The sequence below is a fragment of the Lissotriton helveticus genome, chromosome 8 (genome assembly GCF_964261635.1).
Source record: "Lissotriton helveticus chromosome 8, aLisHel1.1, whole genome shotgun sequence".
NCBI lineage: Eukaryota > Metazoa > Chordata > Amphibia > Caudata > Salamandridae > Lissotriton > Lissotriton helveticus.
Window position 1 is genome coordinate 270,200,076 of NC_136069.1, and position 26,314 is coordinate 270,226,389.

The window sequence follows — 26,314 nt, forward strand, 5'->3', positions numbered from 1 at the left end:
TCTATTTTGGTGGTTGGAATCCTAAATACCGATTACAAAAATATTGACCTACGAAATATTGAGGACAAAATACCTATAGCACAGATATACAGTTTACATATATAAAAAGTAAATTACTAAAATAGTAACTACAAAAATAATAGAATTAAAAAAAAATCTCCTTAAAAAGGTAGTTCCAATATGACTGTAAAATAATTTAAAACATATTTAAATCTTACTAGATACATTTCATAAGTTATTAAAAAATACACTATTTGAAAGTGCATTGCTAGTAAAAAATAAAACATCAAGGGCCAGATGTAGGTGGCCATTTACCGTCCGGTAACGGCCGATTTCAGCCGTTACCGACCGGTAAATGGGTTTTTGGGATGTAGGGGGCCAATTTTACCGATTCGGTAAATTTACCGAATCGGTAAAATACCGAAACGGTATTTTTACCGATTCGGTAACTTCTAAATGTAGGTGGGACTCTTCTGAGTCCCGAAGGCCTTTCAGATGCGGTATTTTACCACCCAATCCAATTGGGTGGTAAAATACCGAATCCTTGTGTGCTTGCACGTGTGTGCATGCACACCTATGCCATGTGTGTAATACCTACATCCCCCCCCCTCTATTTTACCACTTCTTAAATACTGAATCGGTAAAATTCGGTATTTAAGAAGTGGTAAAATAAAATTACCTACATCTAGGCCCAAGTATCTGTATTTTCGAGAAAAAAAATATTTAAGTATTTGTTTCGTAATTTAGCAAAACAAAAGGAAAAAAATAATTAAATAGGAGGATACTTCATTTTACTAAAAATGTTAAGCCTGATTACGGTCTGCCAGTCTTGCGACTGCCAGATTCGCGGTGGCGCAGGAGTCCCAAGAGTGGCGGTCCAGCGTTTTGCAGATTATTACTTCGTGTCAGCCATTGACCGCCTGCTGAGCCAGTGAACAGTCATTCCCTGGCGGTTGTGCAGGAGCGCAACAATGCATTATGCTGAACAGGGACTGGCGCAGTGCTGCTCAGCATATTTTGAGTTCTTGCACCTCCAGCCTTTTTATGGCGGAGCCCCGCCAGGAAAAAGCTGGCGGTACAAGAACAATGGGGGCCCCATGTCTCCCACGCCATGGGGGTATATTCAGGGGCACAAGGTCTGCCCCCCTGTTTGTATTCACCCAAGTTCCAGCACGTCATGGATGCCACTGTCCATGCCGTGCTGGAACTTTTTGGCCGTTCCCATGGCGGTGCCTTTTTTCAAGGCACCGCCATGGGAACGGCCAAAGGACCACCAACTGTATGACGAGTTGCACATTTTCAACTCGTAATACGGTCGGGTGCCCTTGCGTGGCTTTTGCGCAGAGGAGCTAGTGTTGAGCCGGCGCCACTGCGCCTAAGTCATAATCGGGCCCATTGGCTATTACATATAAAACACAGGATACAAACGTATATTAATTTGATAAAAGCACCAATTTTGAAATATTAATTGTAAAAAATCAAAAAATTCAAACATAACCATATCTCAAAGCACATTCTCAATACTCATGCAGCCACTGAGTGCAATTTAAATAATTTATTATTACACTTCTACTCTTTTCAAAATGTGTTAGAAATGAGATTTTTGGTTTGGTGAGATATACACCCAGGCCAGGCAGTAACCACCACTCTAGTCAGGGTATGCTAGATACACACTAAAAGATAACCTCTGCTCACTCTGATAGCTTGGCACAGATTAGTCAGGCTTATCTCAAGAGGCAATGTGTAAAGCCTTTGTGTAATACCCAAAGTAACACAATGAGTACACCACAAAAATACTCCACACATGTTTACAACAATAGTGAATATTTATCTGAGCAAAATAAGACCAAATCAACATAAAACAGTCAGTAGAAGTCGAGATATGAATTTTGAAAGATTAAATGCAAAAATAGTGCATAGATATCACTTTTAGTCAAAAGTTTACTTGAAGTCATGAGGGACCCGGTGCAAATCCAAAGTTTAGGCTGATCATGATGGAGGGGAGGCCAGCTACAGGACTCACGCAGGGCCTGCTGAGAATGTACATTGCATGGAGCAAAGCTTCGATGCTGAGGGCACCATGTGTCGATCTTTTCCATGCAGTCCGATCGCTGCGTCTTCATCAAACTTTGCTGAAATGAAGGCAAGTAGTTGTTGTCGAGCCGCGCAGAGCATCGTCTTCGGGCCGCGTAGGCTTTGGAACCGCGTCTGTGTCAGCCTTGAAGGGCGATGCGTCGGTTCCCACCGGCACAGTGATAGCAATGCGTAGATTTTGTTGAAAGCAGCAGCAGAACACATTTCTGAGGCCCAGACCTTGGAGAAGACATCTAAGGTAAGTGTAGGACTCACAGAGGGCAGAGTCTAGCAGCACCAGCAGAATTGCAAGAAGAATTGTGTGCCCCTAGACTGCAGATAACAGGCAGCAAGCAAGCAAGCCCATGGAGATCACTTTGAGGGAAGGCAGAGTCCAGCTCCCCTTCAGCAGAGTCAGGGACCTGCAGGCAGCAGAGCAACAAACAGAAAATAAGTCTAGTTGAGTCCTTTAAGCTGCACAACAGTCCTTCTGACAAACGTTCAGTTCAATATCCTGACAGATAGCCAATTCGACAGAAACCACCCTGAGCATTACTTGAGTAAGATGTGTTCTAGGTAACAATCAATTCTGTGATATTTTACTGGGCTAGTAAGTGGAGGCCAAACCTTCTTTTGTCACAGAGAGGCACAAGCAAAACCACTAGGAAACCAAGATTATATTTTCAAGACTTATTTTAGTGCATACACCATAAATAGTAACTATTATAAAATGAAGCAAAATAGTAAGAATGATACTTGTCAGAAGGATGAATAATGAAAAATATTGTAACATTGTGGTGACACCATAAAGTTTTTTTTATATTAATATCTCCAACGTTGCCCATATATGTCTAGGATCACTAAGCAACATTTAGCACGAAAAAGTGGTCTACTTCAAGTTTCAGAGAATTTTCAAACCGGCATGCCTCTTCTGAAAATTAGAACCAATGTTCAGCAAAGTAACAACATTTGTTACTATTGTTGTCTACATGGACAGGCAGGCAGATACTCTCGTTGGGTAAAGCCTAGGTATGCAAACCTGTAGTCTTTGGTGATGAAAGGTCATTACAGTTCTGTATGGACCTCTGTCTCGAGTCTGTGGCATGAAGTAGTGGCTGGTAACAAGTTTTTCTCTATCTCACCACACTCTTTATTTATGTATTGCATCTGAACATTGTTGAACATTTTAAGAATAAACAATGACTGCTTTTCACTTACATACATTCTATGAAACATTGCCTATTGTTTAAAAACAATAAAGGAAAAGTGAAGTTATCAACTTCTATGAAACTTTGTTTTTATTCAAAACACTCACCATAAACGAAAACTTGATTCATACAGAATAACATGAGTACATTCAAGCAGACTTAATTTTCATGTGCAGTTAATATAACATGAGGACATTATTTAAAATCTATTCCTAAACAAACAAAACATAGGGCCTAAAAGGCGTTTACACAAAAGATCAAAAAATGTTAATTTTAAAAACTTGACCATCCAGAAAGTGATTTGCCCAAGCATATGCTAAGAACGTGCTATATACTTACCAATAAAACACAATACAGTAATCACAGCTGGGTTGTGGATGGTGGGCACAATCAGGACAACTGAAAAGGAATGATTTTACTGTTTTGGAGTGCGAGGACAGAATGTATGTTTTCAGTTTTGAGACCTTTCAAAGATTATATTTCTAAGAAAGAGTCAGTTACTGATATAATTTTGAATCAAATATTGTTAAACACAATATATTGTGTGGTTAAAACGGAACCACAGTGATCCAGTACATACATATCCATTCTGCTCTAATTGTTTAATCTGTCTCATTTCTTAGGCTGGTCGGCTATTGATAAGGAAGGTGATTGCCGAAAAGCTAAATATACCATGGGATAAAATTGTCTTACAACGAACATTAAAAGGAAAACCATTTCTTGGAAATGATGTCTGCAGCACGTTCCCAAATTTCAGTTTCAATGTCTCTCATCAAGGGGACTATGCAGTTCTGGCAGCTGAGCATAGCCTTCAGGTTGGCATAGATGTTATGAAAACTGATTTTCCAGGTAATGTAACTCAGTGCTGTTGCTGAATATATATATATATATTTAAAATAACCACAAAACACAATTGTACTTCTCAAAATGTATTCAGAGGGAACAAAAACATTATCTAGTGCAGCCTTGTTCTAGAATTGTATTACTTTAACAATTGAAATCTGTCATTTGATATCCCTTGTACCTTGTATGTAGTGAAGGGTAGTACGTGAGTATGCATATTGCCATACTTTGTACTGCATCGTTTTGAGGTCTCAGCTGTCTGCTGGCAAGACCTGTTGTTTTCAGTACAAATCATATACATAGAATGATGTTTGGGTCAACCCCTTGTTCAAGATTGGTTAGCTTTGTTATGTGATTTTCTCCTCTGCTCCTGATTCAATGGCTTTCCTTCATGCTCATACATTTTCGACTCCCAGGAGCATTTCAGTCTCAGTGTTTTTATTGGATGATGCATCTTTCGACTGTGCTGGAGGTAGGTAAAACAATCAAGACAGACTTTGCTCTCTCCCCATCATCCATCATTGCATAATAATGAACTGTCACAAGAGGGGTGTCGGTGCTGTCTTGATGGTGATTTTGGAACCAAAGTCCTCCTAGATATTTAAACAAGCATTTACAATGCAACGGTTTCGCCTTTGCAAAAGTTTGAGCTATTGGCATTGTAAACCAAAAGTGACCTATTGTGACATAATTCACCATATGTGACCTATTGTGACATCATAAACCATAAGTAATCTATTGTGACATAATTCACCATATGTGACCTACTGTGACATCTGAACCATTAGTGACCTAAAGGGAAATCATTCTGCATTAGTGTCGTATTGCGATATCAATCACGATATGAGATCTCTTATGACATCATTCCTTATAAGAGCTTTACTGTAACATCAGTCACCAGTTGAGTTGTACTGTGACATCACTCAACAGATGTGACTTATCACCTCATTCATTAAAAGAGCACTACTGTGACGTCACTCACGAGCAAATCATTCCCAGAGCTGAGGCCCAATGTGACATCATTCTCCGTCAGCACCAATGTGACATCATTCGCTGTCAGCACCAATGTGACATCATTCTCCGTCAGCACCGATGTGACATCATTCCTAAGGTGAGACTCGTTACATTGTTCCATATATCACATGACATCAGTCATTACGAGAGCGCCTCTGTTCCATCAGGTGAGCCCTACTGTGACGTCATTCCCCAGATGAGACCTATTGTGACATCATTCAACGAAGGGGCTGGCTGTGATATCACTCAGCACATGTGGCCTCATCTCACATCCTTCATCATGTAAGACCTATTGGGACAACATTCGCCAGATGTGCTCAGTTGTGACAGCATTATTTGACATATTGTGACACCATTCATCCTAAGCGACCTATTGCAATATTATCAACTATGTGAGACTTGTGGCATCGTTAACCCGATAAGAGCCACTGTCACAGCCTTCATTCACTTTATTAGACTGGTTAGGACATAATGCACCCTAGACCTGTCGAGACATCACTCATTATAAAAGCTGTACTGTGACACTACCATCAGATGTGCTCTATCGCAACATCATTCTCCAGGCGAGACTTGTTGTGACATCGTTCACCAGAAGAACTTGATTACATGATTCAGCAAATGAGACCAGTTGTGACATCATTCATCAGACATGACTGTATGACATAAATCAGCTGAGACCAATTGTGACATCATTCACCAGACTAGACTGTATGACGTAAATCAGCTGAGACCAAATGTGACATCATGCAGCCTGAGGTATCGCACATCACAAAAGCCGTACTGTGACTCAATCATCGGATGTGCTCTATCTCGACATCATTCACTAAGCGTCGCCTCTCGTGACAGCTATCCCTATCGTGACATGGACCACTTGAGGAGCTCTTTCTTGGCAGAGCTGCCTGTGCAAGTGCACACCCTGCCTTCAGTGACCGGGGGTCTCGGCGCCCCCCAGCGGCACACCCCCCCTCACCCCCCCACGGGCCTTACCTCGCTTGAAGGACCATCTCTTCATCCACAGCCTGGAGAAGGAGGGCCACGAGTGGTTGAGGATGGATTCTGCGATCGGGAGCGCGAGAGCCGCGGGTCTTGCAGGGGAAAGTGATCTCCACAGGCTCATTTGAGACAGAAGGCAGAGGCAGCCCGAGGAGGAGGGGGCAGAGGGGGAGGACAGGGGAAGAGAGGGATAGAGGGAGGGGCAGAGAGGGGAAGAGGGAGAGAGGGGTGGGGCGAAGCTGGACCCACACCAGAGCCCGCCTGCCCTCAGGGCTCCCAGTGACGGGCGGCGGCGACCAATCACAAAGAGGATGGACACCAGGGGATACAGGCAGGCCGGAGGGGCTGGGGCAGAGACACTCGGGCGCCAGGAAGCTTCTTACAGAAGCACCAGTCTGACAGACTCTGCCCCAGCTCTCCTGTCCTTTTAAAGGGGGCTGGTCTTCGTCAAGTAGTACATTTATAACCTGACGTCACCGGCTGCGAGGTGACACCCGCAGCGTGCCCCTGAGAGGACCTGCTCATGAAAGGTGTCCTGCCGTCGTTTTCACGTGCACCTCGGGGTCAGTCATGGAGTGAGGGATAGACATGCATCATTCACTGAAACCCGCCTCATGACAGAGGTAAACATCTGGAGCCCGCCGTGTGCATTTTCCCAAGTCTCCTACAGTCCATGAACTCATTCGATTTGCTTTCGTGATTGTGAACATTAAAGCTCAGAGGCACAAAGTAGCACACACTTCATATAAGGATTGTTGGAGCTCTGGGCAAAATGACATTTTGCACGTGAGATGCTCCCTTTCCCATAGCAAAAAAGGCTGTTTTTTATGCCAACTTTTTGGGTGTTTTGCCACCTTTGGTTATTTGGACTGAAAGAGTAAGGCAGACGTATGCTATCCGCTCATTGTAGCAGGAGCACCGACTTAACCCCTTCCTGGCCGCAGGGAACCTGGTTTGATGCTGGCAGTGACTGAAGATTCTTGCCAGAAGCATCGTGGTTGGTTGGTGGGACCACATAATCTGGCACCGTCATCTCTTTACCCAAAGAAAAATCAGATTATATATTTTTAAAACAGGGCATACATTTGGGAGATCAGCTGCTCTGCCCTCCACCCCTCAACCCCCACCCAACCCCGCCAGGCACGCTCTCAACCCATGTCTGATGGCAGAGCAAACTACACGTTAAAGCAATGGTTTCATGATATGCTGTGTGGGAGAAAAAGACAGGTCACGATAATGGTAAAGATATGGAAATGTGGCAAAGTGAAGAGGGAACGCAAGTAAAAAAAAAATCCAAGTCAGGTCAGGGCCGGCAGCCAATCACAGCGCGGCCAGGGGAATGACGTCACGGGGGTGTCCCAGGCCGGCAGCCAATCACAGCGCGGCCCGGGGAAGGACGTCAGGGGGTGTCCCGGGCCGACCGGCAACAAGGGGCGGGACTTAAAAAAAGACCAAGAAACGCCCCTGAATCGCGTTCTGTCGGGAAAGAGTGATTGACAGCCAATCTCTTCCAATGGCTAGCCTCCATTTATGGAGCTAGCCAATGGAAGAGAAGGCGGGACAAAGCCCCACACTGTAGGATCATAAGATTTCGCCCTCCGCGAGCACTGCTGCGCAGTGCTATGGCCAGGGCGAAACCTAAAAAGGAGTAACCCTGCTTTTCGGCTCTTCAAAAAAGTATTTGTAGAGTTTTCAGACGAGAACAACACTATTGGTGTCTGTGGGCTTGAATATTTTCCGAAAACTGATTTTACGTTTTAATTTTGTTTTCGGAAACAATTGTATTTCATAAAAAAGTTAGAAAGATGTACTTGGAATATTTTATTAAAGAGATAAGTTTTATAATTTAATTAGTTTAAGAGTGTGTGCTTTTTTAGTGTCCATGGTATGAATTTTTCATTTTTATTTAGTAGGCAAACCCTGACTATGTGACAGATTGCAAGGATTTTACTGCAAAGCAGGTGGACGTTTTGTGATAATGTTAGTTTCAGCTGTGCACATGGAACATTGCATAAGTAATTCTGTTTTTCAGGGTGGCCCCATTCCCAGTATGCAAGAAGTCATGGTGGATCCAAAGGCGAAAATCTGCACTGTGCGTGAGATAGATGATGATCATATGAGGTTTGTAAAGTGCACAGATACTCCAAGGAGTTTCCTGGCACTGGATTAGAGGCTACCTACAAAGGACATCCATTAAGGCGTATTGAAAACCCGTAAATTACTAGATTTGCTAAATCGGGGAAGCAACACAAGAGAAACATAGTCACACAGTTGGTCATGTAATAAAAAAGGGGACGAGAACAATTGTACTGTAGCTCAGACATGGAATCTCTGCTCTTGTAGCAGCTTTAAGAAAACAACACACATTAAAAATAACATGAAAATCAGATAGAAGTTGCAAAAACAACAGGCCTGGCCGAGCTTGTTTAAAATTCAGAGATCTCAATAAAGGTTTAATAAACATGTTCCTTGGGCCTGTAAAATATTGACAGAATAAAGTAAAGTGAAGGGTGTCCTGAGAAGACTTAGAGTTGCACCCCAGGGACCCAAAGGTGCCTGTGGGGCTCCAGCCCTTTGGAAAGACCAGAAGATGGTGTATCATATTGAGTCTAAATGTTGCCATTAAAAACCTGTCCCTGTCATTCTCCAAACTGTACAACTCTGGTTCCATACCAGGTACAGCAACAGAACAAGCATTGAAAATGCAATAGGTCTCGCCTTTAATTAAGTTGAAGCCATTTGCTTTGCTAATGGTATTGTATAGCAAAGCAAATGGTTTTAACTTAATGAAAGGCGAGACCTATTGCATTTTTAATGCTTGTTAAATGCCAGTGATCTGCACATCACAAATGCACCATTCACTGATTTATGAGGGAAGGCTTACAATTATCCTTCTCGGATCATTAACACACTGGACTGATTATTTAAACAAGGATATTGTGCTGGATATCTAAACACTTGTAAGGTCCCAAAGGCGAGACCTATTGGCTATGCCAATGCTTGTTTAATATATAGGTTTCCCATATGGCTTTCCCCGTTGTCCGATACTGAAACAGCTGGAATGCTGTACCCTCAGGTATATATCTGCTTGGTGTTTGTAACCTTTGACCCGTGAGCGTGAGGTATCTCTGCTGTTTGATAAAGAACCCCACTTGATATGTGCAAACTCTACCCTGAGGTTTATATCTCCGACCTCATACTCAAACCTTCTAGATATTTGTGCTCTCGAGGACCGGCTCTGTTTCCTCAGGTCTCTACTGGGAGCTCTCTGTAACTTTGAAAGGCAGGGCCTGGAATATGTTCCGATTCTATTGGGTGGCTTTGTTGTTTGAGACCTGATTATGCTCACTCTGTTACCTTTGAGAGATAGCTCTGCTGTCTGCAGCTGGTCTTCTTATCTTTCCTTATCCTTTAGGGTAGTTTTGTTGTGTAAAGCAGAAGGCTGTTTGCACTCAGAGGGTTAGCTCTGCTGTCCTCTTTCTGAAGGATACCTCTGCTGTATGATGCCGGTGCTTTTATCGCTCTGTGCAGTTGAGAGATAACTCTGCTGTTTGACTTCGGTGCGGTTACCTCTCTGCACCCTTGAAGGCTAGCCTGGCTGTCCGAGGCTGTATTCAGTTTCCTCCCTGTATTCTTGAGAGATAGCTCTGCTTTCTGGTGCCCGTGATCTTATCTCAATGTACCCGTCAGATGTACTGCAAAGCCCAAGTTTAGCCCCGGCCCCTTTGAAAGATAAGCCTCTGTGCCATCCTGACACATCTACCTGCCCCCATAGATGACACTCGTGAAAGAACTGAGGACAAAAGCAGGAAAAAGGAAGACAATAATGTCTGAGTGGGAAAATATCAAATAAACACTACCTCGTGTCAGCGCCAGGCAGTAAGGCCTGAAAAAGATCAAAGCTGCCAAGGAAGGGCCCAGAGTGGCGTTAATGAGCGACCTCGGATGTGACCAGGGACCAAGGGGAAAGAAATAGCTATCAGGCCGCAGGGCTGATCAAAGGCAGAGAAGTCTGAGATCCAGGCAGCGTGAGGGGCTGGCCAGGCAGCGGTGGGCACTGCCCACAAGCGCCAGGTCCTCGCCCCGCCCACTCGTGCTAGTTCACACACTTCTCACCCATGCCATGTTTTCACAGAGCCCACCCTTGTCATTGCTTCACTCACACTCCAGAGGCACTTCCCCCATTGTCTACGACACTGACTTCTCACTCACCCGCTAGTGCCAACTTCTCACTCTACCCCTAGTGCCACACGTCTGCATCTTTCAATGGTGCCAGCTTTTCACTGTACCATCCAGAACCTTCCTCGCACTCTTCTCACAACCCCCACCAGTGTCTGTCACAACACTACCCGCACGGCCCTGGTTTTTACGCGACCCAACAGTGCCTCACACTCTGTGGTCGAAGTGGGGAAAAAAAAGTAGGGGAACTGTGGGTGGAGAATCAGGGGGCGGGAATAACCGAAGATCGAATCAGTGGGCGGAGTCAGGGGTGGCAAAACATACCAATTTTTTGTACGTTTAGCATTTCACTGACCAGTTACAGCTTATAACGTTATTTAACCGCATGCGCGCTAGCGGAATTCTGCTCGAGTGCTGAGATTTTTAAAAACGCATGTTTCATGACGAGCTGGGCTCGTCATGAGCGTGCGAGGAGGCTACCTCATGACGAGCCCAGCTCGTCATGAGCGTCGAAGGGGTTAATTAAAACAATGGATAAACATGTTTATTTGAGGTTTAATTCAGGAAAAAGCAAACACTCATAGGGAATACAGGTTTATGTAAAGTGTGTGAAATATAAGCAGGAACAACATGTTACCTTAATGCTTTTACTCTCATTATTCAGAAATCCATGATTATTTTTTGTCTCAAACATTGAGGTCATGAATACAGGGCTCCTCCTGTACACATGTGTTAAGCAGGGCTCAGAAGAGAAAGGGACTCTTTAGGAGAATCTAGACTCACGGAAACCCACAAAGGCTCCTTCATATTCATGTCAGCCAGCTAGCTGCTCAATCATAATATAGAAAAAAGAACAACTGGTGGACAGAATTCAGAACAATGTCATACATTCACCCAGTACAGAGATCTGGGCCTAAATCCATTGTTTCTTTGCTCACCATGCCATTCCAGTTTGGAGCCAGCCATACGCAAATCAGTCTTTTAAGCCTGCACCCAATGGGAACAGTCCAGCCTGAACTGCCAGGCCAGGTCCTCCCTGGACTGGAAACAAGCAACATCAGATCCCTATTTCTCCCCAAGCAAGGGCAGTCTTTCAAATGACCTCATCTTCCACACAAAAAAACGTGCACAGTGGAGGAATACCCTCTACTCCTTGCTTCGAATCTCAAATACTAGGAAAACCCCTCATGCCATCAAATTGACGGTTATAGCCTCAGACGTCTGCAAGGCGAATGCTACCATATCCATATACAACAATGGCATCATCCTCATACAAGCCTCCGATAGTAACCTAGCTCTCATAGACGAGATCTTTCCTATTCTTAAAAGAGCAGCAAACAGCAAGAGAAAATCCCTACATGATTCAACTCCTTCCATTTTCTCAGAAGACATACAATCTTCACGACCTAATCCACTAACTACTCCAAGGAACCATACCCATCGCCTTACCCTCCTCAACGATTCCCACACGCCCCCTCCAACTGACCCTATCACACCAGAGACCACAGATATAGCTCGGACAGTCACAAACATAGATAATGAGCACCACACACCCTCTGATACCTACACGTCCCCCACTATTGTCTCAACCACACCAGGACCCCCGGACACTGTTAGGACAATCTCAGGCATCGACAAGATGCACCTCACCCCCAATGCTCCCCACACGTACCTCTCAGCCTACTCTACCTCTCCAGGGCCCTCTGGCTCAATTCGGACAGTCATAAGCGATGATAACGACCACCATACTGATTTCCCTGACACTCCTACTACCCAACTAGCAGATGAGCCATCTGCTAAACCCCCCCTGACCCGACAATGACTTTGATCCACGGCCAACTCCTAACACCCCCGATGCCTTACCCATTCTCCCAAACTCTACAGACAGTGCCTATACCCCCCCACAGGCAGCACCCCCTCCCATGGCAGCTCCTCTTAAGATCATCTCCCACTCCGACCCACCTTCTACCCTCCCTGCTCATCCAACCCCATCAAAAACTAACAAAGATATCCCCACCTAATCCGATACTCAGCTCTCCACGCTAGCTGACTACAATGGAGGAACTACCAATACGGGGAAGCACTGGCCCACACACCTAATTGGGTGCCCTAACCATGACTGGACCGCTCGATTCAACGAGCTAACCCTAGGCCTATCCCAGCTCAAGGATGAGATGAAAAATCTATCTTCAATCACTAATGAACTCCTAACTTTAATAAAGCCACTAGCACAGCGAACCAAACTAGACAGCACACCAGCAGTTAACTATCCACGACTCCACATCCAGTCACTATAACACAGAGTAAAATACCTTCCCATTATGACCCGGATCGTCCAATGAGATCTATGGATGGTCTATCTGACAATGACTTACACGACCTTCTCGCCTCATACACAAGTCATACTGACAATAGCAAGTCCATAGACTGCACCATCCAAGCCATCCGACCCAACCCACATAGAGAACCCACTCACAACCACAGATCCATAATTAGGGAAAACCTCACAAAGGTCAATTGAACTCAATCAACAGCCACTCACCCGATTAGCAAATTAAAGTGTGCTTTAATCAACTGCAGATCGGCTAACAAACATGCTACGGTCATTTATGACCTAATTCTTGCAAATGACCTGGACATCATCATCCTCACAGAGACATGGCTAAAGAGTTCCTCTGCTCCCATCCTGGACCTACTGGTCCCCCCTAGTCATGATATATTTCGCAGGGATAGAACAGGGAAACCCGGAGGGGGGATTGCCTGCATCCATCGAAACACCATCACAGTTAAACAATCAGACACCATCTCCCTATCCTCTTGTGAATATCTTTGCACCAACATCTCGGATGACAAGGGCATCATCTGCCAACTTCACATAATATACCACCCCCCAGGTGACAATCCGAGGTTCATCGATGAGCTAATGGAAGTCATTACAGTCAATGCCAACTCACAAGTGCCGCAGATCTTTCTGGGAGATTTCAATCTCCATTGGAGCAATACCGGCGATCACGATGTAAGCGGCCTCAAATCCTTTCTGGCAGACCAGGAATTATCGCAATTATGTGACAGCCCAACCCACAACAATAGGGAGACTTTAGACCTCATCATAGCTAAAAGAAACATCATATCGCTAGAATCTATCTCCCCATGTGACTGGACTGATCATTACAATATCCTCTTCTCCATCAACAGCGAGGTAACGCCAAAACTAAACCAACCTACAAAAACTAAACAATGGAAAAGGAATATAAGGAATATCGATGCTACTGCCCTGATGTCCCAATGCAATTCCGCCCTGACACCATCAGCAGATATGGCCGACGTCCAAGATCTCACGGATTTCTACAACGCCACTATGCTTGAAATTCTGGATACCACAGCGCCCTTTCAAGAATAAAATGTCTCCACCAAAATCTCCAAACCATGGTTCAATGAGAATCTTAACTCAGACCGACGCAAATTAAGGCTAGCTGAGCGAGCATGGAAAGCAACACCTTCCGCTGATCATCTACACCAACTTAGGGCACTGAGAAACACGTACAACAGAAAAATCACAAAAGCTAAAGCAGACTTCTTCAAAACTCAGCTGAACCAGCCCTAAACCGTCCTAAAAAGTTATTTGAAATCGTAAAACAACAATCGTACTACTCTGCAAATGTAGCGGAGCTCAGCAACCCCGGCTACCCCCAACTGCGACGAGCTGGCCAAATCCTTCCTAGAAAAGACTAGAACCATAGAAAATGACATTCAATCCAAGAAAGAACCACAACTATCTACTGACCAAGAAAAAAGTTCTCTACTCACAGATCAAGGACCTTTTCTACCTGCCGACCGGAGTACCAAAGAACAATGCCAACTGGCACTCATTCTCGCCCATCACTGAACAAGAAATCTATAGCACCCTGCCAGCAATCAACCCAGCCAACCATTTTTCCGATCCCCTACCCCCATCTGTATTCAAAATGATAAAGTCCTCCATTCTACCTCTATGGGCAAAAATTGTCAATGCCTCTCTTAGGCAAGGTTCCATACCGGACTGTCTGAAAATAGGGCAGGTCACACCCATACTAAAGAAAGCCAACTCCCTCCCCACAGACCTCAACAACTTTCGACCTATATCCAGCATCCCCACGCTGGCAAAGTTAATGGAAAAATGTGTACAAATTCAACTCTGCCACCACATCGAGAACTTCAACCTCCTAGATAATCACCAATCCGGTTTCCGTCAAGGTCACAGTACTGAATCAGCCCTCACACACATAATGGATGACATCTTAAAAATGCTGGATCACAATGAATCGTGCCTATTGATACTTCTCAACCTATCCTCCGCCTTCGACACGGTTAAACACGACACTCTACTGTCTATACTGGAACGAAGGATGGGCCTAACCGGTCCAGTTTTACAATGGTTTACTTCCTTCCTAAGCAACAGAACCCAAAGAATCAAGCTGAAGCAATCATTCTCTCAACCTTCCTTGGTCACACTAGGAGTCCCACAGAGATCAGCTTTATCACCTATCCTCTTTAATCTTCTTATGGAACCCCTTGCTAATGCACTTAGCTCTGTAAACATTTTATATCATCTATACGCGGACGACACTCAACTTTATTTGAAAATCTCTTCACCAGAGGAATTCATCTCCCGCAATGCCATTCTTCATAATACCCAAGTTGGCTCAATGGCAACCACCTCATGCTTAACACCAAAAAAACTGAGTTCCTCCTCATCTCCCCTCCCAATCATGCACCCAAGATAGACTCATGGCTGAAGCATCTTACTTCCTTTGATTGTGCCCCTCACATCATTGACTCTGCAAAATCCCTGGGAATCACCATCGACAAACATTTAAATATGCAGGAACAAATCTACAATACCACCAAAGGAGCCAACTTTCAGCTAAGTATCTTAAGGAAACTTAAACCCTTCCTCCTACAGTTTGATCTAAAAATGGCGGTCCAAGCACTAGTACTACCAAGACTTGACTACGGAAGCACCACTCTTTGCGGTCTTCCTAAATACAAACTAGCACCGCTCAGAGCTTCACTTAATGCGGCGGCCAGGCTGGTCTCTGGAATAAAAAGAAATAACCACATCACCCCGGCCCTTAAGGCTCTGAACTGGCTACCATACGAGTCGAGGATACAACTAAAGATCGCCTGCATGACACAAAAAGCCTTACACAGCAACACTCCCAGCTATTTAGCACAAAAGCTAGAATGGTCTGGAGGTGGCAGACAATTGCGAAGCGCAAGCTCACTTCTCCTAAAACCTCAATCCTTCCACAAAAAGAGAACTGGATGCAGAGCTTTCTCTGGTATCGCACCAAAGATCTGGAACAACCTTCCCCCAGACTTACGCAGAATCCCTTCCTTTACCACCTTCAAAAAGGAAACGAAAATGTTTCTCATGAACAAATTGTCATCCTAAACCTATAACTCCTAGAAGCCTACCTGCCTTTGCTTGTATTCAAACAGCAATGTCTACCTCACCTATATTGTATTATATGCGATCCCCGATTGTTTGTATAACTTTTGATAATTATGTCCTGTAAAGCCCCCTGGCAACCCCATAGACTCTGTCTGCACTCTGCCTCTGCTTTTAATCAAACAGCAATGTCTACCTCACTTGTATTGTAATATATGCGATTCACGACTGTACGTATAACTTGTGATAATCAGGTACTGTAAAGCGCTCTGATACCCCCGTGGGTCATGTCCGCGCTATATAAAACTTTATAAATAAATAAATAAATAAATAAATAAGCATCCTAGGACCGGTTTCGGGCTTTCAGCCCACATCAGCCAGGATAGCTTGATTCCAGTGGCATGGAGAGCACGGGACTCATATCTGAGCATACCTGTTCCACTCGGGGCGACAAATGCAAAAAGAACAATCGATGGACAGAATGCAGAACAATGTCATACATTCACCCCAGTACAGAGATCTAGGCCTAAATCCATTGTTTTTTTGCTCACCATGCCATTCCAGTTTGGACCCAGCCACATGCAAATCAGTCTTGATCCTGCTCCCAATGTGAACAGTCCAGCCCGAACTGCCAGGCCATATGTATTCAAGTGTCCTTTCATTCGGGAAGTGAACACAAAGCAGTACCCACTGAACTATGCAAATAACATATTGCTCTTTGATATGCATGGTACATGTTCTTTGCAGCAGGCATATTACCCATCTGCGTTACCTTAGATGAGTAAAACAGCCACTAGACAAAACATGCTCCCATCTCTCTCCAGCAGGTACATTGATCACCAAAGTTATCTTGGCACTTGTATTGTTGACTGAAACCTGCTGAATATACAAAGAACTTTGCAGTGTTTTTAAAACTCCTACACTTGTACAAAACCGGTCCCCCCAAACTAAACTTGCCCCCTACCCTTCCAGTCGTCCTGGGAAACGCCTGCTCCTGCCCGTTCACTGCTCCTCTCCGGTCAGCCCTCCTGCCCAATCACCACTCCAGCCCCATCACTTCTCCTGTCCCATCACTTCTCCTGCCCCGTTCACTGCTCTTATCCGTTCACTGCCCCTATCCGTTCACTGCTCCTGCCCATGCTTAATCACCGCTCCTGCCCCTTCATTTCTTCTGCCCATCACTTCTTCTGCCCCATCACTTCTCCTGCCCCGTCACCTCTCCGTTCCTGTCACCTCTCCTGTCCCGTCACTGCTCCTGACACGTCAACTCTCCTGCCCCGTCACTTCTATCCGTTACTTCTCCTGCCCGTCACTTCTCCTGCCCGGTCACCTCTCATGCCCTAGTACCTCTTCTTTCCTGTCCTCTCTTCTGTCCAGTCACTGCTCCTGCCCAGTTCACTCTGTGTACAACATTCACAAATTACACAAGGTGTCAAGTTCTCCACTGCACTCTGTTTGGGGAAAGCTCCTCTGTAATCACCAACTCCAATCTCACTGACACTTGATATCTAAAGGCAGAGGGCGGGCGCATTGTCATTCGAAAGGGGATAATCTGCCTCAATCGGAATGACAATGGGCCTGCCCTCAGTCTGTGCGAGCTCAGGGAGGGGCTGCTGCAGCCTCTGGAGTTCAACAGAGAAGTGCGAGCAGCCCCTGGAAGCTGAAAGAAAAAGTTATCGTTTTAGGTAGGACTATTCTTGCCGTCCCGGGATGCTTTTTTGAAAGTAAGAAGTAGGGGAACGGACTGAAATAATTTTTAGAAGTAGGGGCACGCCGTGCCCATTCGTTCCCGGCCACTTCTACCACTGCTCACACTACCCTCATGCGAGAGGCACTCGCGTTGCTCACCAGTGATTGATCCTCACACTGTTGACAAGTGCCAGCCCCTCACGCTACATAGCAGTGCCGGCTTCTCACACAGAATACAAGCTTTTCACACTATTCAGCAGTACTGAGTACTCACACTGCCCGTCACTGCACATTGATGTGCTAAGCTAAATGGGAGCTCAGGCTACATGACTATTCATTCCCTGGCCTCTCAGCTAGGACTACCATATGATCACCATTAATACAGATAGATTAATACTGTGGAAGAGAGCAGATTGGACGACCGAAAGGCAGATATTCTGCGTTTGGGGAAGGGAGCCTACAATCCCTTGAATGAATGGGTGAATCAAGTGTACCAAATGTTCATTTCTGAATGTGCAGGTTTTGCAACATACTTAGTAGCGATGAGAAGATGATTTCTTAATCTTAGCACTTGCCTTTTTGAGGTAAGAGGGTGCAGGGGGAAGAAGAGACTGATCCTGGATTACACAGATCACAGCCAAGGAAGCCAATATTTGTATTCTGATCTCTTGGGGTCACATCGATATCCGAACTATTCGACGACTACAAGTCCCCCCTGGATCGTGTGTAATTAGTTCATGTCTGCAGGGTAGCTAACTGTCTGTTCACCTGCCTCTGCAGCCGCAGAAATAAATCAATCTGCAACAACCCCCCCGCCACCACCACCACCACACACACAGCCCTGCTGGGAACAAACTGTCCTTGATAATGTGTGCTTCCAGGGCCTCCTGTGACCAACAAAATAAAATATTGAGCGCCTAGAACCCGGCTGTAGGCACTATCTGCTTTGGATATGTTGAACACCTCCTACTCGCCTCTACAGCACAAGTAGTGAGAGCCAAGTGCAGATGGTGTGGGAGGGGGGGACAGACCGAGACGCCCCCAGCAGCAGTAGTGGCCAGTGTGTCATGGGCCCCGGTGCAAGGAAGGCACGGGCCCCCTGGCTTCGGTTTGGATTATACTAACAGCAATACTCAAGGTACAGTGGGGCCCCTGATAAAGAGAGAAAAGGAACAAGTGCTCGCCAAGCAGTCGCGGCACCCGCGCTTTACTTATAACATTAAAAGTAAAGCGCGGGTGCCACGATTATACCAAAAGTATAGAAATAGATGTTTTTTCTACTTCTTTACTTTTGGTATTATCGCGGCACCCGCGCTTTACTTTTAATGTTTTAAGTAAAGCGCATGTTCGAGTTGTACTGTCTGTTGTTTGGTGCTGAGTTTTATTTTGGTTTTTTCCCTTTTAGCATATTATTGTTTGTTCAGATATATCTTAATACAACATGTCAGTTGGTGTTGTGTTACTGCCATTTTTGTTTGACTGTATGTTTTAACCTGGTACACTATATTGTTTAGTCTTGTGGGTTTACATGGTGTGTTACGTTTGATCTGCTGTTTAGTGCAGGATGCGTTTGGTACATTGTGTGGTTTGTTGTGTGTTGGTGATATTTGGTATTCATGACAGTGTGGTGTTTTAGGGTGGTTTGATTCTTTATGCTGCGCATATTGTGCATGGTTTGGTGCAGTTGGTTGTTTCTGCTGGTATAGTGCAATGTGTAGTTTGATGTTGGGTGCATTGTGTTGTTTGGTGCTCTGGAGGCTTAGGCTATAAGTCGTGGCTCTGCAGCAGGGTATTCACAGAGGATGTTTAGTGTATGTTGAGTATCTGCCTGTGCCCTGCACGGCTGTCAGCAGTGGCACATCCCAGCCGCAGCCGCTACTGTATTGTGAGATTGAGTTTCCAGCAGAAAGTGCTCTGCCTGGCTTAATGTCTACAAAAGCCCTGTTGTAGATAGTGCGGGTCACTATGAGGCAGCAGACATGGAAGGCTCGAGAAGAGATAATCCGCCTCTTTCCGTCCCTGGGCCGGAGCGTTGGACCCTGTCGAAACGTGCATCCGAGGCGGGGCTGTGCGGTGCTGCTGCTCGATGGGCTGGGAAGGCTCCAACCTCCGGGACTGTGCTGCAGCCTGGGAGCCCCGGCCGGAAAGGAGCGCGCGCCTCACGGGGTAAGTGGGCCTGGTGAGATCGCGAGAGTAGAGCTGCGGTGGGGTCTCCTCATCACGATAATCCTTCTCAGCGTGGATTAACGCTCGGGCCTCGCATGTGGCAAGGCTATTACTTGGGGAAGGGGAGGACACAGCGGTATGTGACCTGCTCTGATATCTACACCACAGCCCTTTGTCTAGGGAACCTCATCACCCCTAGTTCAGGAGGAATGTAGGGATGTGTGCGTGTGGTATATCCCTTCCCCCATGCCTTGAATGCATGTACCTCCAGTGAGCAGAGTCAGGAGTGCTGGCTGCTCCACGCGGCCTCTCGGCCACTGAAACCCCAGTGGGAAAAGACGAAAGAAACGCCTATAGCAATATTGGGTCAAAAATCGGGCGCACAGACCATTTTGGTATGTTACTCCTCACAGCAAGTGTTATCACTTGTAAAACAGTCTTGATGCTGTGCACTAAGACCATTTGTGCAGCTAAGTATTTACGCATATGCTTGCCACCTAACCTGCCTTACTGCCTAAATGTGTCATTCTAATGCGTAAAGAAAGTAAACTCAGCACAGTAAGCTGCATGGCACACTGTTAGGACTAGGCTGGGGGGGAGGGGCGAGAGGAGAGAAGCTCGGGGGTAACATGGCACAGCGAGGTTTCACGGGTCGGGCAGAGAGTGCAGGGAACACTCACCACAGACGAGACGTAGACAGAAGCAGTAAATGGCAGACGGACAGCTTACATTCGTTAATTGCCACAGAGAGGGATTGTCTTGCTGAGTTGGGTGAACTGTAGCCTACTATTTAATCATAAGGATTGGAAAAATATACAATACCCCAGAAGCCCTGGGAGAGAAAACAACGCTATAACCAGTGAGACGAGAGAAAACAAAGCTATAACCAGTGAGTTCTGCCGTCCCACTTGGACGGCCTCAGCCTGCTTTCCTTCTGGCGTAAAAGATTTATTATTTTCTTAATGGGGCCATCTGTTTGGACCCATAAAGAAGATAACACACCTTTTACGCCAGCAGGAAGTCAGGGCAGTCAGTCCAAGTGGGACGGACAAAAAAGAGAAAAGAGTACGTCACCATGACCTCTTTCCCAATGGCCGGCCACAGTTTAACCTAAACGGTGACGCCGGTCACTGGGAAAGAGGGGCGGGGCTTAAAGTCCGCTAGTTAATCTCCCTCAATCTCATTAGATCTCGCCAGCGAGACTGCACATGCGCAGCCATCGCAGGCGAAACCTAAAAACCATTACCATAGGTTTCAAGATCTCCAATTGTTTCCTAATAGGTGCCCTTTGTTGAAAAATAGTGCATTTAATTCAGCACGACTCATGGATTCTGGGCACGAAAATATGTCCTCTCTCTCCGGGCTGCTCAGAAAGCCCTTAATGTACCCAAGCTATGGGATCTTCATTTCATGCGCCATAGACAGACAGTCTCTCAAAATCGCCTTTTTCAACTGCAATTCCCTGGCTGACCACAATTTGATCCAACAGATTAGTGGCCTTACTGCACTCCCAGTTCCTCATGTACTGTAATGCTGGGGCACTTTGGGGTACCTGCAATATCACACTATTCTGCAGTCAGTTTTTGTGTACCCCCACACTTCGCTTCCATAGAGCACCTTGGATATACACTTCGCCATGCACACCTTAGTTATTACTAAAGAAGGTCGTGAATCCAAGCGCTGCACAAATTTGTGGATGGCAGCTGTTGTCTTTAAAAGCTCAAGTTTTTTTGATTTCATCTTGGGTTTTCACTAGCTCTGATGGTCAAAGAGTACCGCAAGGTACAGGAACACTGAGACTTTAGTTTGAGTGTTAGATCCCACCTTAAATGTTTTCGCGTGGGTTTTTCTGGGGCCCACCACCATGACGTGATTTAATGAAATTAACTGCATGATCCAACGTCGCAATGAAATTAACAAACATATCCACAGAGAGTTGTAGCCCCACTTCGGTCCTTGCCATCAGGTCCGCATCATCTGCATATAATAATACAGGTAGTGGCCTAGAGCCCACCTTCTGACAATCAGCTTCGACAAGAGGGCCCACTCCAGACCATTTACATATAGCATGAACAGAAAGAGTGCAAGGATACAACCCTGTTGCATCCCTCTGCTCATGCCAAACACGTGTGTGCCGGCCCCCCACCCAGGGAATGTCAAACCGAGGCTGAAGTGCAAGCATGTAAATCACTCAACAGGTGCACAAGGGTAGGATCAACCCCCAAGGTGAGTAGCAGGTTCCAGAGTTTTGCCCGGTTGAACATGTCAAATGCGGACGTCACGTCCATGTAGGGAAGATGGATAGATTTGGACCTGGCCATAGTATACTTGTTGATGATCAAGTATAGGTTGAGGCACTGCTCTGTGGTGGATCTACCTTGCCTGAACCCATACTGAACGTCAGTAATAGCGTTGTGTTCATCTGTCCTTGCTCGTCAGCCTATTGAGCACCACCCTGCCCAGGACTTTTGCCACAACATCAATAAGGGAGATAGGACGATAGTATTGAGGATTGTCCTTATCCCTTTTCTTAAAGATTGAAACAATTATAGCTGGTGCCCAAGAAGAAGGCAAGCCCTCTTTGACTGCGGCATTAAAAAGCATTAGCAATAAGGGCACTCATAGGACGTTGTAATCTAGGATCAAATCCAGGGGGATACCATCCGGTCCTGGCTCTTTAGCAGATGAGATAGCTTGAAAATGCCTCTAATCACTTCCTCAAGTATAAAGGAAATGTCTGGTTGTTCTGAGAAAGTAGTCGCCAGGACCACCTTATTACCCGTCGCAGCCTCAGTAATGTGATGGAATAGACTAGGATTGTTGCCACATACTAAACCAGGTTGATTAAATACCTGCCAAAACAGGGCACTGCCCCACACTTCACAGGCCTTCCAAGCTTTCTTTCTTAATCTATCCTTACAGGAGGCAAGTTCTCTTTTATACGTCCTTCAACAAGCATAGATATGATATTTTGCCCTGGGGACCATTTTCAGGGCTGCCTGCAGGTTTGACAAGGCATCCGGAATTCGCGACGGAACCAGGGTCTTGCTGTCTAAACCATGCGGACTCCAGCAGTCTAGCGCACACGCCTTCCCGCTCCCTCCAACACCCTGGTTGTACACGACCGCCACGCACTCAGGCTTTTGAAGATACTCCTTCAGTACAGCGCACCCGCTTTCCCGCTCTCAACGGACTAATTTGCTGTGTATATTTAACAACAAAGGAGTGACTGTGAATAAAAAGAACTAGTGAGGTGTAATGTTAATCCGCTGTGTGCCGCAAATGCGATCAATGCTCACACACGTGCGTGCGCACAGCGAAATCTCTCTATCTCCCTATATACGCCCTTTAGGGTCCTCCTCAAGGGAAGAAACCTGGTGGGCTTGTTGGTCACCCAGTGTAAAAGGGAGGGAAATAACCTTGCTTATTAGAAGGACCCTCACTCACCACTAGTTGGAAAAGGACATTCCAGTTCCTCCAACAAATGCCAGTTTTTCAGGATCATTTGTCTGACTTTGTGCGTATCTGGACTAAAGGTCGTGACGCAAACCATCTTGTCTAATTCTGGTTTTTGCTTATCTTGTGTGAGCAAACACTCCCGTGGTGTATATCTAGCCCTTTTGTAGGAGTGTTTTAGTAGCTTTTTGGGGTAGCCTCTGTTGGTCATTTCTCCACAGAATGTGTGGGCATGTCGGTCATAATCAGTTACTTCGGAACAATTCCTCCTAATTCTTAGGAGCTGACCGTAAGGAAGGTTAGCCCTAAGGTTTCTGGGGTGTGCACTCCCGTGGTGTAGGATCGTGTTTTTATCTGTCTTTTTCTTGAATAGAGACGCTTTTAAGTGACCACCCTCATTAGAGATTTCAACATCAAGGAAAGTCATCCTGTTGTTGTTTGATTCGATTGAAAATTTGATATCATGGTGTTTGTTATTCAACCAATGGTGAAATTCCATTAATTCCGTGTGGCTCCCCTGCCACAGGAGCCACACGTCATCAATGTATCGCAGCCATTGTTTGATATGTTTCTTGAAAGGATTGTTATTTTCAACAAATTTGTGCTCGTATTCTGCCATATACAGTACTGCCATCTCCAGCGCATAGGGACAACTCATGGCCGTACCTTTGATTTGGATAAAGAACTGATCGTTGAAGCGAAAATAGTTTTTCTTCAACGTCAGTTCTGCTAGTTGAAGAATGTACGCTGTAGGGACCCGGTGGGGCCTTTCTCTGGTTTCTAGGTACATTTCCATGACCTCCAACGCCTCGTCCTGTGGGATCTGGGTATAGAGGGACGTGACGTCCATTGTCACCATGATCTCAGTTTCAGCGTTGAATTCTGTCCCTTCAACTTTGACTAGAAAGTCGGTAGTGTCCTTGAGATACGAGTTGACTTTGCTCACAAATGGCTTTAGGAAGTAATCCACATATTTTGAGATCGGCTCTAGGCATGAATCACACCCAGAGACGATTGGTCGTCCTGGTGGATCATTTAACCTCTTATGAATCTTCGGCAAGAAGTATAAAATGGGTGTTCTGGGGCATTTCTTTACCAAAAATTCTGCCTCCTTTGGTCCCACAAAGCCATTGTCAACACCTGCTTGAACAAGTTCCATTATGATCCCTTGTATTTGCCTCAGTGGATCTTCCTGGAGTTTTCTGTACCACACTTGGTTATTTACCTGGGTGGCTCCCTCGGCTAGATATTTTTCCCGTGGCCAAATTACTACGGCTCCGCCTTTGTCGGCGGGTTTGATTACAACTGATGGATCTTCTCTCAGGTTTTTTAGTGCCACTTTTTGTCCTTTACTGATGTTTTGTTTAACATATTTTTTGTTCCTTTCGAGTTTGTTTAAAGATGATAAAAGGACTTGTTCGAAAGCAATGACCTGTTTGGGGATGTTATGATTAGGGCAAAAAGTAGATTTATTCCTGAGCCCTGTTGTTTCTTTTTCAATGCTGGGGGGTTGGTTTGCAAAAAATGCTTTTAATCGTATTTTGCGACAAAGCAATTATCTCCATTTTTATTTGGGCAAAATCAGTGTGTTTTCTGGGGACAAATTTAAGTCCTAGATTTAATACGGATTCTTCGTCCTTTGTGAGTACTTTTTGAGACAGGTTGACAATGGAAGAGGGTGCTTCTCTCACTCCACACAGAGACACCGAAAAATCCAGTCAGCCACAGACCAAAAAGATCAAAAAGATAAAGAACAAACAGAGACTGACGCCAAGAACAACGGCGCTGCTAACAGGTACGAAAGCCACATTTCAGACAATAGTGCAGGCATCTTTCAAAGACCGTCACCTTAATAGAACTCCACTCTCTTACAGAGTTCCCAGCAATATAAAAAGAAAAGGAACAGGTACACTACTGTCATAGACTTAGGCTTAAGATGGATAAACGGGTCTAAATAATAAAATTAAGACGTTCTTCTCTTCTTTTGCACGAATTTTCAGAGAAAAGAACAAAGTGAAAAGGCCCTGATGAGACCTTGTTTATTGATTTAACGGGTCGAAACGCGTCGGCAACAAGAAGGCTACAAAACACATAGAATTTATTGTGATATAACATTTATTGATTTGTATCCATTAGCCGCCTTGTAGATTCTTTCATAAGAATCATCATCTTTTTCACTAATTGATACATGCTATTATTGTGAATAATGTGCAAAGTTTTTTCTTGAATGTTTTTTTATGTATGTTTCGTATAACCTTGTGTGTTTGCAAATAATGTGTTGTCATTTGTGAATTTTTATATTTTTTGATTGATCATCATATATTCTGTGTGTTTTTCTCATACATAACAACCTTTTGACTTGAGTGAAGAATAAAGTAAAGGGCCAAATCAATGAAGCCCACATAATCAGAAATAGTCCTGATTATTGTTGTTCTAATAATAAGTTGAAACTAAAGGTGTGGGGGTCAATTTGTATGTTCATGTACAACGCCTGGTTACAGCAGAGCAGGATGTGGTGAGTGCAACAGTGCCCAAATTAGGAGGTGACTAAACGTGAATGTGTAAAGTGTATTAAAAAATGCAGAAGTTGTGCCTTTACAAAAATCTTTAATAATGGCCAACTTGCATTGGATAAAAACAGAGTGAGCGGACTCCACAGGTTCTTAGTTAAGGAACCAGAGTCCTAATTAGGATCAAACATTGGTCAACATGTTTCTGCTGTCAAATTGCATTTAGCTCAGCATTCTTCAGGACCTAAACAAAAGTCCTCCGGTGGTGTGCGCGCGCTAAGGCGTACCCTCCCGGGAGGCTCTAAATGTGAAAAATATATACAGTGTGGAAAAATCGGATAGTTTCCGTGAGTAACCCACTACAATATCAGTAGGGATATGAAAAAATCCTGTAGGGAGAGAGAAGACAAACAAAAACATACATGAAGAGAAATTACATGGTTAATTTCTTCAGTACGATGCAGTTTTATGTATATGCAGGTACAGGCGTAGTACTAAATTTATATCACAGCAACTGTGAGGTGCTGCCCCAGATTCTGGTTATGGGTGCACCCAGATTGACTAGAATGGCCGTTCATGTAATAGGACCAATGTTAAGTAATTACTTTACTGCAAAGTCATGGCAAAGAATTGTGCTAATCGTTTCTCAATCGTGAAACGTTAGAAAGAGAGTGCAGTGTTTAAAAAGGTATATTTTAGTCTTTCACACAGGATAAAATCACCAAACACGGAGCTAACAGGGAACTTCCCTC

The 26,314-nt window shown here is 45.0% G+C and overlaps 1 protein-coding gene across 1 annotated transcript in view; it reads left to right on the top strand.

Annotated features, from left to right (window-relative positions):
* Window positions 1-26,314, top strand: part of AASDHPPT (aminoadipate-semialdehyde dehydrogenase-phosphopantetheinyl transferase) — a 254,795-nt gene that overhangs the window by 27,324 nt on the left and 201,157 nt on the right. The window contains exon 2 of the mRNA XM_078657030.1: window positions 3,905-4,130. Within this exon, the coding sequence (XP_078513156.1) occupies window positions 3,905-4,130 (226 nt within the window). The remainder of the gene's footprint in view (window positions 1-3,904; window positions 4,131-26,314) is intronic.